Genomic DNA, 14534 nt, shown 5'->3' on the forward strand with positions numbered 1-14534 from the left:
CGCCCCCTCGCCGATCGTCAACGCACCTTCGGGACGATGCGAGTTATCCATTTATGAATTGTTTCCGTCGATTTGGCACAAGGTTTCGTCACTGAACTCACCACCACCACCAGGTCATTTTTTGGAATTTTTTCGGAAACAATTTCAGCTCGCCGGTCAAGCTCCCAAGTGGGGGAGCATCGCGCGTTCGGTGTTTTCGTGGGGCGGGGACGCGTGACGCGCGCTTCGAGACGTCCGCTTACACTGAAGGGGTTTCGCTTTTCCAACCCTCGCCTCGCTTACGCAACACGAAGCGAGAGGGCGCAGGCGTTCGTCGGTGGTGACATTGTTTCCGTCGGAGGAAAAACGGCCAGAAAATACAAGGTGCCGAGAGGAGGGGGTGAAATGGGGTGATGTATGCTGCTCGAAATCGGGGGCGGGCTCGCCACCGCCGCCCGTCTTACAGAAATCTTGCGTTCCGGCCGGAAAGGGAAGTTGAGATGAGATATATACGAGCCGCGTTTTTATTTATGGGGGATTGTTTCTTCCGGACACAGAAAGATGCTTTGCTTAGTTTTTTTTTGCCAAAATAAGCGAAATGTGTACTTATTTTGTAAATTTTCACTGGAACCGACACTGATTGGTTGTCTACAATTGACAAGATAATATCATTGGTTGAAGAGCAACACGTGACAGACAAACTTAAGTTAATTACACGAAGAAGCTTAAGAGGAACTCCTCTATTTATCACACCATCACAAGATCGGTTTCTAGTTAGTTTTGTGCCCCAATTCAATTTATTGAAGGAGTGATACTTTCGGAGAGTTCTATAGTTTTCCCTGACTGAAGACGTTTCGAAATGTTCGAATAAGATCACATTTTTAATTTTATTAACTCCTGAGGCTTCTAAACATTTATTTTAAGTTGTGCAACAGTTAATTTACTCTTTTTTTTGCGAATTTTTCCTCAAAAACGTAATAAACAGTGTTTAATATGATGGATATGCAACCAACAATACACGCAAGTCTGCGAGCACTTGACATTTGGTTGTTTTGACAGATGACGTTTCTAAAGAAATACAAAAACCGATAAAAAGACCGAAAACGCATTTTTTTCACTCAGACTCGCCAAAAACCGACGTCGAGAGTGAGTTGCGACTCGCCAATTTGCCAAATTTCCCAACCGCCCTTTTGTAGGAAAAACCTCGGAAGAAAAACAATGGACGAAACGTCAAGTTTCAAATCCGATTTTTCCATAAAAGGAGTGAAAAAAGAGTTTCCGAACGACCTGAGCGAGTTCCACAGCTACTTCCCGTACCTGCACGGCCCCAACTTGACAAATTTCCACTTGAACGACCCGAAACAGTACTGGGACAGGTGCAAAAGGGGGCTGTTCCGATGCACCGGAACGGCGCTGGAAATGCGCACTTGCAGTCTTTGCGACTTCAAGACGCACTTCAAGGTGATCTTATACAACCACGTGAACGCGGTGCACAGAGATTCGGGCGAAGAACCCGACTTGACCCACCTCCTCAAGATTTACGCTTGTGACAAGTGCAATTTTCAGACTCACTCGCAGCTAGTGTTTGGGGCGCACTTGTGCACCAAAAACGGTGCGTCGAGTAGGTGCGTGAAACGCCGCCAAAGCAGGGCAAGGGGACAGTCGTGTCCTGACAGCGAGAGATTCAAGTGTGAGCACTGCCCGTACAAGACTAAGCACAAACACGTGTTGAAAAGACACGTCATCACGAATCACACGGCTAGCGAGGATATCGAGTGGTTCTACTGCGAGCATTGCCCGTACAAGGCGAAATTGAAGTTTGTCTTGACGGAGCATTTGTTGTCAAAGCACACGGCCAACGAGGACATTGTGTGGTTTAAATGTGAACACTGCTCGTTTCAAGCCAAGCACAAGTCGAATTTGAAGGATCACGTGTTGTCGAGACACACGGCCAGCGAGAACATCAGGTGGTACACTTGTGACTTTTGCGAGTACAAAACGAAGCACAAGTCGACGCTGAAGCAGCATTTGTGCGCGAAGCACATCGCTCGGGACGACATTCGGTGGTACAAGTGCGAGAAATGTCCCTACAGGGGCAAGAGGAGTTTCAATTTGAAGATACACAAATTGGCGAAGCACACGCCAACTGAGGACATCAAGTGGTTCAAGTGTCCGCATTGTTCGTACAAAGCGAAACGCGCCTACATGTTGAGGAAACACCTGAGGGAGAAGCACTCGTCGAGCGACGAGATCGAGTGGTTCAAATGTGAACATTGCCCCTACAAGGGCAAGCGAAAGTCGGCCCTGAAGATTCACCTGTTGTCGAAACACACGGCAGTCGAGGACATCAACTGGTTCACGTGCGGACATTGCGACTACAAGACAAAGTACAAGTTTCACTTGAAGAAACACCTCTTGCTGAAGCACACGTCAAACGAAGAGATCACGTGGTTCCAGTGCGACCATTGCGAGTACAAAGCGAAGGACAAGCAGAATTTCAAGGAGCACGTTGCGGGACAACACACTCCGACTGAACACATCAAGTGGTTCAAATGTGAACTGTGCCCCCACAAGACTAAGCGGAAATATTCGCTGAAGAAGCATGTCCTCTCGAAACATAACTAGATTCGATGTGCTTGCAGTATTTTAGGCAGTGTAAATGAATAAATATTTTGAAAAATGAGGAAAATCTGCTTGTGAAGTAGCAGTGACAGTAGTTTTTGATTGTGTGGCCAACAGCAGAAAACTAAAATCACCAGGAATAGAAAGTAACTAACATAACCTAGCTTTGTCACGTTTAGTTGTTGGAGTGGGTGCTTGTGTGTGCGATTCGTGGAGTTTCGGTAAAAATGGTTAAAAAACGTTACAATTGGAAGTCGCGACAAGTTGTGAATACGATTGTCGACGATTCAGCGACGAAAAAGGTAGAGATTTGGATTTTTTGGGGTTTGAGGTTAGGTCGGTTTTGTTTTTAGATCCAGTTGGATTTGCAAGTCGAAGGTCACTACGACCGAAGCAATGAACTCGTGTTGCCCTCGAAGAAGCGCAAGACGAAAATTAAAGAGGACAAAAAGACGGTCACGAGAATTCTATCGAAAAAGCAGCGGAAGAAATTAGAGAAGGTCGTGGAGAAAAAGAAGAAGAAAGAGAACGTGAGTTAATTGAAAGTGGTGGGGACGTTGTAACGAGTTGCATTTCAGCGGGCCTCTTTGCTTGAGGCCCTGTCGAAGGTCCAAGCCACACCGGAAGAGTTGAGTCAGCTGACTTCGATCGCCGCGGTACAAACGAAGGGTCTGAAGCGGCACCGCTTCGAAGAGTCGAATCCGGACAAGTCTAAGAGGCCGAAAAGAGACCTGCAGATATTGTCCGGTGAAGTAAAATTGAACAGTTTGTCGGGGGCGAAGAGGCGGCAGTTGGTTGAAGGTGAAGGGAGTGGTAGGAAGCAAAGCGATGACCCGAACGTGGTGGGGTTCGAGTTGTCGGATTCTGGCAACGACAGCGAGTCCGAGAGTGAATCTGGATTGGAAGGGAAACCTGAGCCGGAGGCTGAAGAAAGCGAACCAGAACAGAAATCTGCGCCTGATCACGAGAGCGAGGCGGAAGGCGAGCCGGAGCTTCAGGGGGCTCAACCTGCAAAGTCCCAACCTGTGGAGAAACTAGAGCCCCAACCTGTGGAGAAACCAGAGCCCCAACCTGTGGAGAAACCAGAGCCCCAACCTGTGGAGAAACCTGAGCCCGTGAAAACGGAAAAATCGGAACCGAAAGCTGCAGCCAAGCCTGCGGTGTACGTGGACGTCATCCGCGACGACAAAATCCAAGAAGCTCGGCTGAAACTGCCGATTCTGGCCGAAGAGCAGCAGATAATGGAAGTGATCAACGAGAATCCGGTGGTGATCATCGCCGGAGAAACCGGGAGCGGGAAGACGACCCAAGTCCCGCAGTTCTTGTACGAAGGCGGCTACGCCCTCAAGAAGCAAATCGTCGTGACGGAGCCGAGAAGGGTGGCGGCGATAGCGATGTCCAAACGCGTGGCCGAAGAGATGAACCTGAGCCCCAGAGAGGTGTCGTATTTGATACGTTTCGAAGGAAACGTGACCGACGACACCAAAATCAAATTCATGACGGACGGAGTCCTGCTGAAAGAAGTCCAAAACGATTTTCTGCTGTCTCAGTACTCGGTGGTGATTTTGGACGAAGCGCACGAGAGGTCGGCGTACACGGATATCTTGATAGGGTTGCTGTCGCGGATCGTACCTCTGAGGCGGAAACGCGGGGACCCCCTGAAGTTGATCGTCATGTCTGCTACGCTCCGCACTGAAGACTTCACGATGAACAGGAGGCTGTTCAAGACTCCGCCCCCGGTTGTGACAGTCGACAGCCGCCAGTTTCCCGTCACTATACATTTCAACAAGCGAACAGACGAGGATTATTTGAGCGAAAGCTTCAACAAGGCGGTGAAAGTACATACGAAGCTCCCGGAAGGTGGAATTTTGATTTTTCTCACGGGTCAACAAGAGGTCACCGCTTTGGTGAAGAAGTTGCGGTCCAAGTTTCCCCTTAGAGGCAAGCCGGTTGATATTGTGGAGGAGGAGAAACCGAAGAAACGGAAAGAGAAGAAAGTGTACGCCCCTGCAGTGAATTTGGACGATTACGGCGCCGATTGGTCGAGCGATAGCGAGGAGGAGGATTCGGAGGAACGTCCGGCGTACAACGCCCAGCCCTTGTGGGTGTTGCCGTTGTATTCGATGCTGCCCACCCACAAACAAAACGAAGTGTTCAGACCGCCCCCTGCCGGGTGTAGATTGTGCGTGGTGAGTACGAACGTGGCCGAGACAAGCTTGACGATTCCCAACGTCAAATACGTGATTGACAGTGGGCGGAGCAAAGTGAAACTGTACGATAAAGTTACGGGTGTGAGCAGTTACGTGGTCACGTGGACTAGTAAGGCGTCGGCCGACCAACGAGCCGGGAGGGCGGGGCGTACGGGGCCGGGTCACTGTTACCGCCTCTACTCGAGCGCCGTCTTCAACGACACATTCCAAGCTTTCAGCGTGCCGGAAATCCAACAAAAACCAGTCGACGATCTGTACCTGCAGATGAAATGCCTGGGGATCGACAAAGTGGTGAATTTCCCCTTCCCGACAGCTCCCGATCTGTTACAATTGAAAACAGCCGAGCATCGACTGGAAGTTTTGGGGGCGTTGCACAAAGGAGAGGTCACGCCTTTGGGGCGGGCCATCGCGAAGTTCCCGGTCCTACCCAGATTTGGAAAAATGTTGGCGTTGAGTCACCAGCAGGACTTGCTACCTTACACCATCTGTCTGGTGGCGGCGCTGTCGGTACAAGAAGTGCTGCTGGAGAGACCGATCGGACAGAATCACGACGCGCAGGTGTCACTGAAGTGGGCGGGGCTCAGGAGACAGTGGGCGGGCACCGGCAACTCGCTGTTATTGGGCGACAACATGGTGCTGCTGAGGGCGGTCGGTGCGGCCGAGTACGCCAACAGTCAAGGAAAACTCGAGAAGTTCTGTTTGGAGAACGGCCTGAGACACAAGGCGGTCGTCGAGATCAGAAAGTTGCGTCTGCAGCTGACCAACGAGATCAAGGCCAACCTGCCGGAGGCGGAGTTCGTCGTGGACCCGCAACTGGCTCCGCCCACCGACCTTCAAGCCAAGCTGCTCCGGCAAGTGTTGCTGTCGGGGATGGGCGACCAAATCGCCAAGAAAATCGGAACCGACGAGGCGGAAGATTCCAAGAAGTTGAAGTACGCTTATCACGCCAACAACATGGAGGATCCCGTGTTCCTCCACTCTTCGTCCGCGCTGAGAAAGACGCTTCCCGAGTTCGTGATCTACCAGGAAATCTACGAAACCAACAAGATCTACATGCGCGGTGTCACCGCGATCGAACCCGAGTGGCTGCCGGTGTACGTGCCCCATCTGTGCAATCTGAGCGAACCCCTTAGCGATCCCGAGCCCCGGTACGACGCCTCCACCGGAAGAGTGTACTGCACGGTGGGCGGGACTTTCGGTACTCAAGCTTGGAGTTTATCGAACGTCGAAATCGAACACCCCAGGACCATAAACTATTACAAGTGGTTCGGGAGGTTCCTCCTAGAAGGCGTGGTCTTCCCCAAGTTGCAAAAATACAAAAGCGTGCTGTTGAGCCAGCCGGGAATCATGGTGAAGAGCTGGGCGAAGCTGCAGCCGAGGACCGACGCCATCTTGAAGGCGTTGCTGTCGAAGGAGGTCGTTTCCAAAGTTCGGCTGGAGGAGATATGGAAGGACACGCCCAAGTGTAAGTCACGTCGTCTGATTGGTCGGTTTATGAAGGCGGAGTCTTTTGCAGTTTTGTTGGAGGCGTACTTGAGGTGGGTGCCCGAATCGGCGTACGGCGAAGTCAGTTTGATGTGGCCGCCCCTGGACGCTTAATGTAAATAAAAAAAAGTTGTTAAATTATTTTTATTTTAAAACTGAAATATATTAAATATGAATAACGGAATGAAACTTTGGGTATGTTAGGTCTCAAGCCTTGTACGCTTTGAAAACATCGACCAGAACCGCCTGTTCCTGTCTTTTGACGCTCTTCATGTCCAGAATTTTGTAAAAATCGTTCAACTGACACTCCGGCAGTAGCTTCCTGTACTGCTCGATGAAAGCCTTGGACGGATCCACCGGAGTCATCACGACTTTGAGTATCATCTCGGCTTTGGTCATCCCTTTGGTGACCACCTTGGTGTACGAGGCCGGAGCTTGTCGATTGATTTGGGACGAAATCGACGGCAGATTCAACAGGATCGTCTTCAGCATGTGCGTGTCCAACAGCAACTGTTCCGCACCCTCCGTATTGATCGGCTTGCACTTGTAGATGTGCTGGATGAACTTGGGAATGAAAGAATTCGCGAATTTTATGCAAAACTGCGTAAAGTATTTGCGCGAGTGGGACAAGTTGTCTCTGATTATGGGAATGGTGGTCTTCAAATGGGTCGTTATCGCCGTGATGTACGAGCTTTGGTCGCCCACGGTGTCCACGTTTTGCCACTGAATCTGCAAGCAAAAAGATTTCAAGGGAGGCGGAGCAAGCTTTGTCGGGGGTGGGGCTTCGCAGAGGCGTGGCCAAAGGCGAGCACTGGGAGAGGCGTGACCAAGCGGAACGCGAGCACCCGGAGAGGCGGAGCTTCGCGGGAATAAACCCTGGATGGGGCGTGGCCAAGGGAGAATCATCACGCACCCTACTCGCTTACCTTGCTCATTGCCGTCAACGCCGGTTCGCAAGCATTTTCCAGATCTTGTACCAAAATCAGGATGCAATTGGAAATGACCCTGGATAAAAACGATCAATCAAAAGACAACAAACACTCCGGTCGCGACATACTTATGGAAGTTGTCTTGTTCTTTGGAGAGATCGATCCGCTCGGCCAGCGCCTGTTCGATCTTCTCCTTCAGCTTGTCCGAGAGTTGTTGAGTCGTCTCCAAACAGTACTCCGCCGTCGACAAGATGCAACAAATCTTGGCCAACTCGTCCTTGTTGAACCTGGTGATCTCGCCCTCCTTCAGCAGCGACGAGAAGTTCTGTATCAGCCCCGACGTCGACATCTTCTGCAGGTCCCGCGTCAACAGTTGCACGCTCGTCCCGAGACTCTGAGTCTCGATTTTGGGCAGATTGTTCTGGAGGAGTTTCTCGGAGTACTCGTGCAGGTACTTTTGGAAAGTTTTGGTCAAGCTCAGCATCGACTGTCCTTTGTCGAGCTGGGTGCACTGGATCATGCTCTTCTTGTAGAAGACGAACAGGTCGGGGCAGCTCGGCAGGATGGGGGCTTGGGTGTCGGTGGCTTCCGTCGGTTGGGTCTGTTTGGAGTCCTGGACGAACCGCTCGATCAGATCGGACAGGTTTCTGTCGATGCTCTCGATGTAGATCTCCAAGTGGGGGATGAAACAATCGCCGATCAGGCCGCTGAAGGGCGACTTCCCTCCCAAATCTGGCTCGGCGGAGGTGTCGTCGTCCCGGAGAGTGACCCCGGTGAACCTCCTCGCCAGGAGATTCTCGAAAGTGGAGGTTTTCTGGATCGCGTACAGCAACAACTTCACGTCGATTTCGCTCTTCCTCTTCAACATGATCTTGGAGAGTTCGTCTCGCGTGTTGCGGCAGAACTGCACCGCGATCCTCTCCGACACTTCCCAACTCTGCGGGAACAGATTCCCCAGACGGTCCTCGAATTCGAGCAAGTGCCTCTTGATCCAGGCGTACCTCTTGTCGATCTTGTCCAGCCAAGCCGTGTCTTCGGTCTCTTGAAACAAGTGATTGTACTCTTGCAGCTGCAAGTTGACGAACCACTTCAGCAGATCGCGCTTCACCTTGGGCTCCAAAATGGAGACGACCAGACACGCCTGCGCCAGCTGCTTGTTCGGGATCGACGTCTTGTTGGTGCCCGAGAAGGCCTCCTTGAAGTCGTGAGTGATCTGCTCGGCCAACTCCACGTGAATCGACTTGACTTGATCGCTCAGGCTCTTGATCTGGGGGATGTCCGAGTAGTTCTCGAAGTGAGTCATCACTTCGCTGATCGCCTGCAGCGGGAGCGCGATCTCTCCGTACAGCCGTCTCAGCGTCAGCGACTTGAGAGTGTCGACGCCCCCCACCAGCATGTGCAGGTGGTTGAGGGTGGTTATGGCGAGGGTCAAGTTCCGCTTGGCGCAGTCTAGTTGTTTGATGTCGCGGGTGATTTCCCGCACCATCTCTTCCGACTTCTCCGCTTTCTCTTTGATGTTTTTGATGTGTTGGAACAGCTGCTTGATCACTTTTTGCGCCTCGTCGAGGGCCTGGCGGCCGTCTTGACTGGCCGTGATCTGCCCCCTGACTACCGTGCTGATCTCGTTGTCGATCGAGTGGATTTTATTCTCCATTTTGGCGACGACTTCGTCGATGTTTGACAGAGACTGCTCGGTGGGGAACAGAGAGTTTATGTAGTCGATGCTGTTGAAGTCGGGCTCGTCGAGAGGATCTTTACTCGGCAAAACCTGAAACTTTCATTGAGAAAAAGTGAGGTTAAATTGGGCGAGTACCTCGTCGATCGCTTTTTGGACTTCGGGGGTGAAATTGATGAACAAGTCTTGATTGTCCTCGTCCAGGACGTCCTCTTCTAGGGCCCCCTCCATACCGAGTGCCCCACTTGTCCCTTCTCAACACTCGAAATCGAAGTAACTTTCTTTCTGTTAGGTTAGGAACATCTGTCACTATCGTGTAGCGCGGAGGGTCAGTGAACCCCCTGAAAGAATGTCAACAAAAGCGACTTTAAACATTTTTTTCCGGTTATTGTGACCACGTTTTGTGTTAATTCGCTCGGAATTGTGAAAAATCAATTGGTGGGTCACGACTTGGTGATTTTTTCTTCGTCGGGTCGTTCAAATTTGTCAGTTGTGACGATCGCGTCCTTGGTGTAGTGTCGAGGTCACTGAACCCACCGAAACATGTCAATAAAAGCCGATTTAAAACAGCTACTGAAGCCCTACTACCTCTTCAACATCCTCCTGAGTCTCTCTTACGTGGTCCTGAAGCGGGCCCCCGGCCTGTGCAACTACTTGTTCCACGTGGAAGAGTGCGAGTTCGATGGGGTGAGTCCCCGTGTTTTTCAGCCCCGCTCAAAGGCGTAGCAATGATTTTTTGCTGGGGTGGGCCAGATTTTAAACCACAGACAGATGATACATAGATATTGCACATGTATCTTGTTTTTAATGTGTTTTACTTTTATTCTGGGGTGGGCCAGAAGGATTCTGGGGTGGGCCGGGCCCACCTGGCCCCCCCCTTTGCTACGCCCTTGGCCCCGCTCACTTAAAACCTGCGATTTCCAGCGCGAAACTGAAATTCTCTTCTTCCTGGTCATCGTGGTGATGATCAGGACGCGCAAGTCGGGGAGCGTCTCCATGATCAACTATTTGTCGTCGAGTTTCGTCTACACAAAAGTGGCGAATTTGATCCTGTGGTTCAACGCCGACTTCCTCATGGGCACCGTCTACGGCATCATCTTTGTCCGTAAGTGAGCCCCCGTCGTGGGGAAGGGTGATAACGCGACTGTTCCAGTGGGGGCGCTGCTGTTCCCCGAGCCGGCCTACTCCGGCCCGGACAACGTGCTCTACTTCCGCGGCCTACAAGGCCTGGACGAGGAGCTGGCGCGCACCAAAGACTCCTACTGGTTGGTGACGTTCTACGCGGCGTGGAACCCCGCGTGCGTGAATTTCGCGCCGATTTTCGCCAAGTTGAGCACCGAATACAACTTGGAGAATCTCAAGTTTGGTAAAGTGGACGTGGGGCGGTACCCCGAGGCGGCGCAAAAGCACCGCGTCAACGACAGCAGTCTGAGCAAGCAGCTGCCGACGACGATTCTGTTTAAAGGGGGCGAGGAGGTGGTCAGGCGACCGGCGATCGACTCGAAGGGAACTGTGGCGAAGTTTTTCTTTTCGAGCGACAACGTCCGGGGGGCCTTTAATCTCAACAACCTGTACGAAGAGTGCAAGGGCGCCGTCAAGGCGAAAAAGAAGCACGTGAAGCGGGATTAGTTGATTTATTGTTGCGTTGCTAGTGTGCCATTGTAATTAGTGAATAAACCCGAGTTGTTACGCCGTGATTTCAGTAGGAGAGGAGCATCGCCTTGGCCACTTCCGAAGCCTTCTCTTTTCCGTTCAGCTTGTCGACGATGGTCAGGGCGAAGCTGAAGGCGGTGCCGGGGCCTCGACTGGTGATCAAAGTACCATCCACCACCACTGAGTCTTGTTTGTACTTGTACTTCCCCCCTTCCACCAGTTGGGCTTCCATGGCGGGGTACGACGTCAGACTCTTCCCTATGTACACCCCGTGCGCTTTCAGAGCCGTGGGGGCTGCACAAATCGCCGCAGTTAGACGTCCACACTTCTCTTGCTCTCTGACCAATTCTCCGACTTCTTTCGACTCGGCCATAGCTTTCGACCCCCCTAGGCCTCCAGGCAAAACTACGACATCGAAGGGTCCTTTGGAGGACGCCTCGCTGATCGAAATATCCGGCTTGATGTTGACTCCTCTACTGCAGGCGACAATGTTCGAGTTGGGGAGCCCCGCGACGGTCACGTCCACCTGTTTTGGGTGGTACAGGCCGTGTAAATCTACTAAGAAAATAACTTACGCCGCCTCTTCGTAGAACGTCAATTGCTATCACCGCCTCCATTTCTTCCGCTCCAGGGGCGAGAAAAACTAAGGCTTTTTTCGACATTTCGCAAAAGCTACGTCTCTGGAAGGTGTTTATAATTTTCGGCGAGATTCTAGAAATTAGACTTATCAGCTGTAATGACATTGGTGAGGTTATTTGAATCTAGGGGAATTTCGGATATTGGCAATAATGCCATTAGATATAATCGCTACAAGGTCGAATGCGAAGGTGTTGCGTGTTGTTACAAGCGGAGTTTTGTAATGTTTTGTAATTTCTGTTGCACAAAGGTTGTCTGCGTTATCTTTTGGTGCAAATAATAAACTAAAACCAGACTTTTATTTTATTTTTTAAGTACCTACGTCACCAAGACAAAATCTTAACACTAATGATTCCTTCTACCTTCATTATTCCTTATTTTAAAGGAGTTTCCTTCGAAAGAAGCTGCAACGGTTGACACAAACAACATCAGACCAAATTTCACTGCTTAGATGTTTATATCGGACTCTGAAAAGTAAGTACATAAAAATGGGAAAGAAATCAAAATACCTAATCAAATAAGAAGAATTTTTAAAGAAAGGAGAGAAACATCGAAAAAGCTTACAAAAACTGAGACATTTGTTGTATTCTATCTTCAATTTTAAGTGAAATTGAAAAGAACAACAAAAATGTTGTTCAGAAAGTATTGTATATTTGGTTGCCTACTCTCCTAATACGCTCGCAGTGGGTACTCCTACCAGTTTGCGTGTGCCGCTCTTATAAGTTATAACATTACATAATATGACTGACCTTGAATTTGGAAATATAAACAACGTAGTGACAACATTTCGAGCACCGCGACTACCGTCAGGAACTTCTAATTATAAATTAAATTATACAAGCTGATGAACTAGTACCGAACCGACCCATACAAGACTAAAATGCTTTAGACGTTGTAGTCCTTTTCGTGATTTATTCACAAAAGGTACAAACCCATGTGGGACTAAATTGTATAATATTGTACATTCCACAAGGTTGGGTATTTTGCACCTCCACCACTCCCAGATCTACTCCTGGAATGTTTGCAAAATATTAATCAACATCTCATCACAATACCATTCAGTACCACCGTTCAATTGAGCTTCAGAATTTGTTATATTTTTCTTTACAGTTTTCTCATTTAGTACTTTTCCATTATGATTCTTTCAACAAAAGAGATTGACATCTTCTCTGAAGCTTCACGTTTGTAGATTAAAACATTAATCTCAAGATAAACAATAAAACTGGAGACAATGACCTAACAACGACATTGTAAAAGTACTACTACGCAAAATGCAATGAAAACATTTGAACGGGAGGAAGAAGTGCCTCGCTTTCAGCTCAGCCCACGAGAAAAGAAACAACAATAATTTTATTGTACCATTTATCTAATTATCGTTGAGTGGTCTTCCACGAGATCGTGCCCAACTCAGTACTCTTCAGCTGTTCAAGTGATTGTTTGTACCGGTTCATTCCAAGTACTCGCCTAATCTCTTTAAATACTTACTTAATATTTTTATCGTTATCAACAGACACACAGTATCATGAGAGTGCAACTTCATAAGATATAAACGTGGACTGCTTTGTAAAAAATACAAAATCTGTATCAGCTCATCCAGAATACCTCGAGTAAGTCACTTTTTATTCCCCAAGAGTACCGCAAGAAGAACTGTTTCCAGAAATGTTCATCAGCGCGTCGCTTTGTGGCACCTTGGTCGCCATAATCGTCGCCATCTTGACAGCTGTGGTGGCGTACTTCAAGTGGACTTATCAGTACTGGCACCGAAGGAATGTTCCCTATCTGGAACCTCGAATTCCTTACGGAAACAGTGATCTCTTGAAACGCAAAGAAAACTCTGGAGTTAGAGTGAAACGTCATTATGACACGATGAAAGCGAAGGGGTGGAAACACGGAGGGTTGTACACGATACTGAAGCCCAGTTATCTAGTACTGGACCTCGACTACATCAAGAACATCATGACCAAAGACTTCCAGTACTTCACAGATCGCGGGATTTACTACAACGAGAAAGATGACCCTTTGAGTGCAAATCTCTTCGCGATTGGGGGACAGCACTGGAGAAACTTGAGGACCAAGTTGAGTCCCACTTTTACTTCTGGCAAGATGAAGATGATGTTCCAGACTCTGGTGGATTGCGAACCCAATCTGTTGAGAAAAATCGAAAATGATAGAGTGGAGAAGGTCCCAACTGATATAAAAGAGGCTCTGGGGTGCTTCACTACTGACATCATCGGTTCTTGTGCGTTTGGTCTTGATTGCAACACCTTCGCCGAAGAGAACTCGCCTTTCAGAGAATACGGTCGCAAGGTTTTTAACTTCAGCAAGTCGCGTTTGTTGAAACTGAGCTTCGCGTCAAGCTTCCCCAAGATTGCTAAGTTCTTGGGCGTGATCCAGACTCCGGAAGACGTCACCAACTTCTTCATCAAAGTGGTCAAAGATACTGTGAGTTATCGAGAGAAGAACAACTACACCCGCAAGGACTTTCTGCAGTTGTTGATCGATCTCAAGAACAACAAACTTGCCGGAGACGAAGGTTACCAGCACGACGGCGAGACTATGAGCATTGAGGAAGTCGCCGCCCAAAGCTTCGTCTTCTTCATAGCAGGTTTCGAAACCTCCTCCACTACGATGACTTTTGCTCTGTACGAGTTGTCCAAGCACCAGGAGCTACAAGACAAGGTTAGAGAAGAAGTCAACGCAGTTTTGGCCAAACATGAAGGAAAAATCACCTACGAGGCGATCCAAGAGATGAAGTATATGGACCAAGTGATTAACGAGACCTTGAGGAAGTACCCTCCGGTACCGTTGCTCATGAGAAAGTGCGTGCAGGATTACAAGATTCCGGGTGAGGACGTCATCATCGAGAAAGGTACCGGTATCATGATACCAGTCTTGGGGATACACTACGACAAAGAATACTACCCTGATCCTGAGAAATTCGATCCGGAGAGGTTTACCGAAGAGAACAAGAACTCGAGGCACCACTACGCACACCTTCCGTTCGGAGAAGGGCCCAGGATTTGCATTGGTAGTACCAAGTAGTACTGAAAACTTTGATTGTTTTAATTATTTTCGCTTTGTAGGGATGAGATTTGGTCTGATGCAGTCTAAAGTGGGTCTGACGTCGCTGTTGAAAAATTACAAGTTTACGGTGAGCAAGAAGACGATGGAGCCGCTCAAAATGAGAGCGCGCTCGTTTATACCGACTGCAGAAGGGGGTATTTGGTTGGACGCAGAAAAAATTTAATTGTTACCTGTTAAATTGTTTCGCATATTAAAAAAATCTCTGTTGAGGATACAATGTTTGTTTTTTGCAATTCATTTCTCTTCAGTTCAGTCAGTACC

The 14534-nt window shown here is 49.1% G+C and overlaps 7 protein-coding genes across 10 annotated transcripts in view; 4 read left to right on the top strand and 3 right to left on the bottom strand.

The window, feature by feature from the left end:
- The window catches only part of Cngl (Cyclic nucleotide-gated ion channel-like), a 90445-nt gene extending 90299 nt beyond the window's left edge, over nucleotides 1-146 (bottom strand). For all 3 annotated transcript variants that reach the window (XM_069046030.1, XM_069046028.1, XM_069046027.1), the window contains exon 1: nucleotides 27-146. The gene's annotated coding sequence lies outside the window, so the exon portion shown is untranslated. The remainder of the gene's footprint in view (nucleotides 1-26) is intronic.
- Nucleotides 147-927: 781 nt separating this feature from the next.
- On the top strand, nucleotides 928-2690 carry LOC138129746 (zinc finger Y-chromosomal protein-like). The gene is made up of 2 exons (XM_069046049.1): nucleotides 928-1125; nucleotides 1176-2690. Exon 2 carries the CDS (start codon nucleotides 1198-1200, stop codon nucleotides 2602-2604), a length of 1407 nt encoding a protein of 468 aa, XP_068902150.1. The 5' UTR covers nucleotides 928-1125; nucleotides 1176-1197; the 3' UTR covers nucleotides 2605-2690.
- A 70-nt stretch (nucleotides 2691-2760) lies between these two features.
- kz (putative ATP-dependent RNA helicase kurz) lies at nucleotides 2761-6485 on the top strand. Of its 2 annotated transcripts, XM_069046032.1 has the most exons (5): nucleotides 2761-2903; nucleotides 2955-3131; nucleotides 3180-3624; nucleotides 3673-6276; nucleotides 6328-6485. In XM_069046032.1, exons 1-5 carry the CDS (start codon nucleotides 2829-2831, stop codon nucleotides 6408-6410), a joined length of 3384 nt encoding a protein of 1127 aa, XP_068902133.1. In that variant the 5' UTR covers nucleotides 2761-2828; the 3' UTR covers nucleotides 6411-6485. The 2 variants fall into 2 exon arrangements, with proteins under 2 accessions (XP_068902133.1, XP_068902132.1); XM_069046031.1 differs by having other exon boundaries at nucleotides 3180-6276.
- Vps53 (vacuolar protein sorting 53) lies at nucleotides 6425-9178 on the bottom strand. Its single transcript, XM_069046040.1, has 4 exons — nucleotides 9039-9178; nucleotides 7354-8993; nucleotides 7223-7301; nucleotides 6425-7025 (listed from the first exon to the last, which is right to left on the bottom strand). Exons 1-4 carry the CDS (start codon nucleotides 9129-9131, stop codon nucleotides 6504-6506), a joined length of 2334 nt encoding a protein of 777 aa, XP_068902141.1. The 5' UTR covers nucleotides 9132-9178; the 3' UTR covers nucleotides 6425-6503.
- A 265-nt stretch (nucleotides 9179-9443) lies between these two features.
- LOC138129751 (thioredoxin-related transmembrane protein 2 homolog) lies at nucleotides 9444-10589 on the top strand. Its single transcript, XM_069046055.1, has 3 exons — nucleotides 9444-9587; nucleotides 9825-10005; nucleotides 10054-10589. Exons 1-3 carry the CDS (start codon nucleotides 9444-9446, stop codon nucleotides 10527-10529), a joined length of 801 nt encoding a protein of 266 aa, XP_068902156.1. The 3' UTR covers nucleotides 10530-10589.
- dj-1beta lies at nucleotides 10520-11402 on the bottom strand. The gene is made up of 2 exons (XM_069046056.1): nucleotides 11129-11402; nucleotides 10520-11079 (listed from the first exon to the last, which is right to left on the bottom strand). Exons 1-2 carry the CDS (start codon nucleotides 11294-11296, stop codon nucleotides 10600-10602), a joined length of 648 nt encoding a protein of 215 aa, XP_068902157.1. The 5' UTR covers nucleotides 11297-11402; the 3' UTR covers nucleotides 10520-10599.
- A 1101-nt stretch (nucleotides 11403-12503) lies between these two features.
- LOC138129745 (probable cytochrome P450 6a14) lies at nucleotides 12504-14490 on the top strand. The gene is made up of 3 exons (XM_069046048.1): nucleotides 12504-12796; nucleotides 12847-14217; nucleotides 14273-14490. Exons 2-3 carry the CDS (start codon nucleotides 12849-12851, stop codon nucleotides 14434-14436), a joined length of 1533 nt encoding a protein of 510 aa, XP_068902149.1. The 5' UTR covers nucleotides 12504-12796; nucleotides 12847-12848; the 3' UTR covers nucleotides 14437-14490.
- The last annotated feature ends 44 nt before the right edge of the window (nucleotides 14491-14534 follow it).

Source organism: Tenebrio molitor, chromosome 4 (genome assembly GCF_963966145.1).
Source record: "Tenebrio molitor chromosome 4, icTenMoli1.1, whole genome shotgun sequence".
Taxonomy (NCBI): Eukaryota; Metazoa; Arthropoda; class Insecta; order Coleoptera; family Tenebrionidae; genus Tenebrio; species Tenebrio molitor.

Coding starts and splice junctions, on each gene's coding strand:
- LOC138129745 (XM_069046048.1), top strand. CDS start 12,849: ATGTTCATCAGCGCGTCGCTTTGTGGCACCTTGGTCGCCATAATCGTC. Junction 14,218..14,272: donor AGGGCCCAGGATTTGCATTG/GTAGTACCAAGT, acceptor TTCGCTTTGTAG/GGATGAGATTTGGTCTGATG.
- LOC138129746 (XM_069046049.1), top strand. CDS start 1,198: ATGGACGAAACGTCAAGTTTCAAATCCGATTTTTCCATAAAAGGAGTG.
- LOC138129751 (XM_069046055.1), top strand. CDS start 9,444: ATGTCAATAAAAGCCGATTTAAAACAGCTACTGAAGCCCTACTACCTC. Junction 9,588..9,824: donor AAGAGTGCGAGTTCGATGGG/GTGAGTCCCCGT, acceptor TGCGATTTCCAG/CGCGAAACTGAAATTCTCTT. Junction 10,006..10,053: donor CTACGGCATCATCTTTGTCC/GTAAGTGAGCCC, acceptor CGACTGTTCCAG/TGGGGGCGCTGCTGTTCCCC.
- dj-1beta (XM_069046056.1), bottom strand. CDS start 11,296: ATGTCATTACAGCTGATAAGTCTAATTTCTAGAATCTCGCCGAAAATT. Junction 11,080..11,128: donor ACGTTCTACGAAGAGGCGGC/GTAAGTTATTTT, acceptor CACCCAAAACAG/GTGGACGTGACCGTCGCGGG.
- Vps53 (XM_069046040.1), bottom strand. CDS start 9,131: ATGGAGGGGGCCCTAGAAGAGGACGTCCTGGACGAGGACAATCAAGAC. Junction 8,994..9,038: donor TCCAAAAAGCGATCGACGAG/GTACTCGCCCAA, acceptor TGAAAGTTTCAG/GTTTTGCCGAGTAAAGATCC. Junction 7,026..7,222: donor CGTTGACGGCAATGAGCAAG/GTAAGCGAGTAG, acceptor TTTTGCTTGCAG/ATTCAGTGGCAAAACGTGGA.
- kz (XM_069046031.1), top strand. CDS start 2,829: ATGGTTAAAAAACGTTACAATTGGAAGTCGCGACAAGTTGTGAATACG. Junction 2,904..2,954: donor ACGATTCAGCGACGAAAAAG/GTAGAGATTTGG, acceptor TTTTGTTTTTAG/ATCCAGTTGGATTTGCAAGT. Junction 3,132..3,179: donor AAAAGAAGAAGAAAGAGAAC/GTGAGTTAATTG, acceptor GTTGCATTTCAG/CGGGCCTCTTTGCTTGAGGC.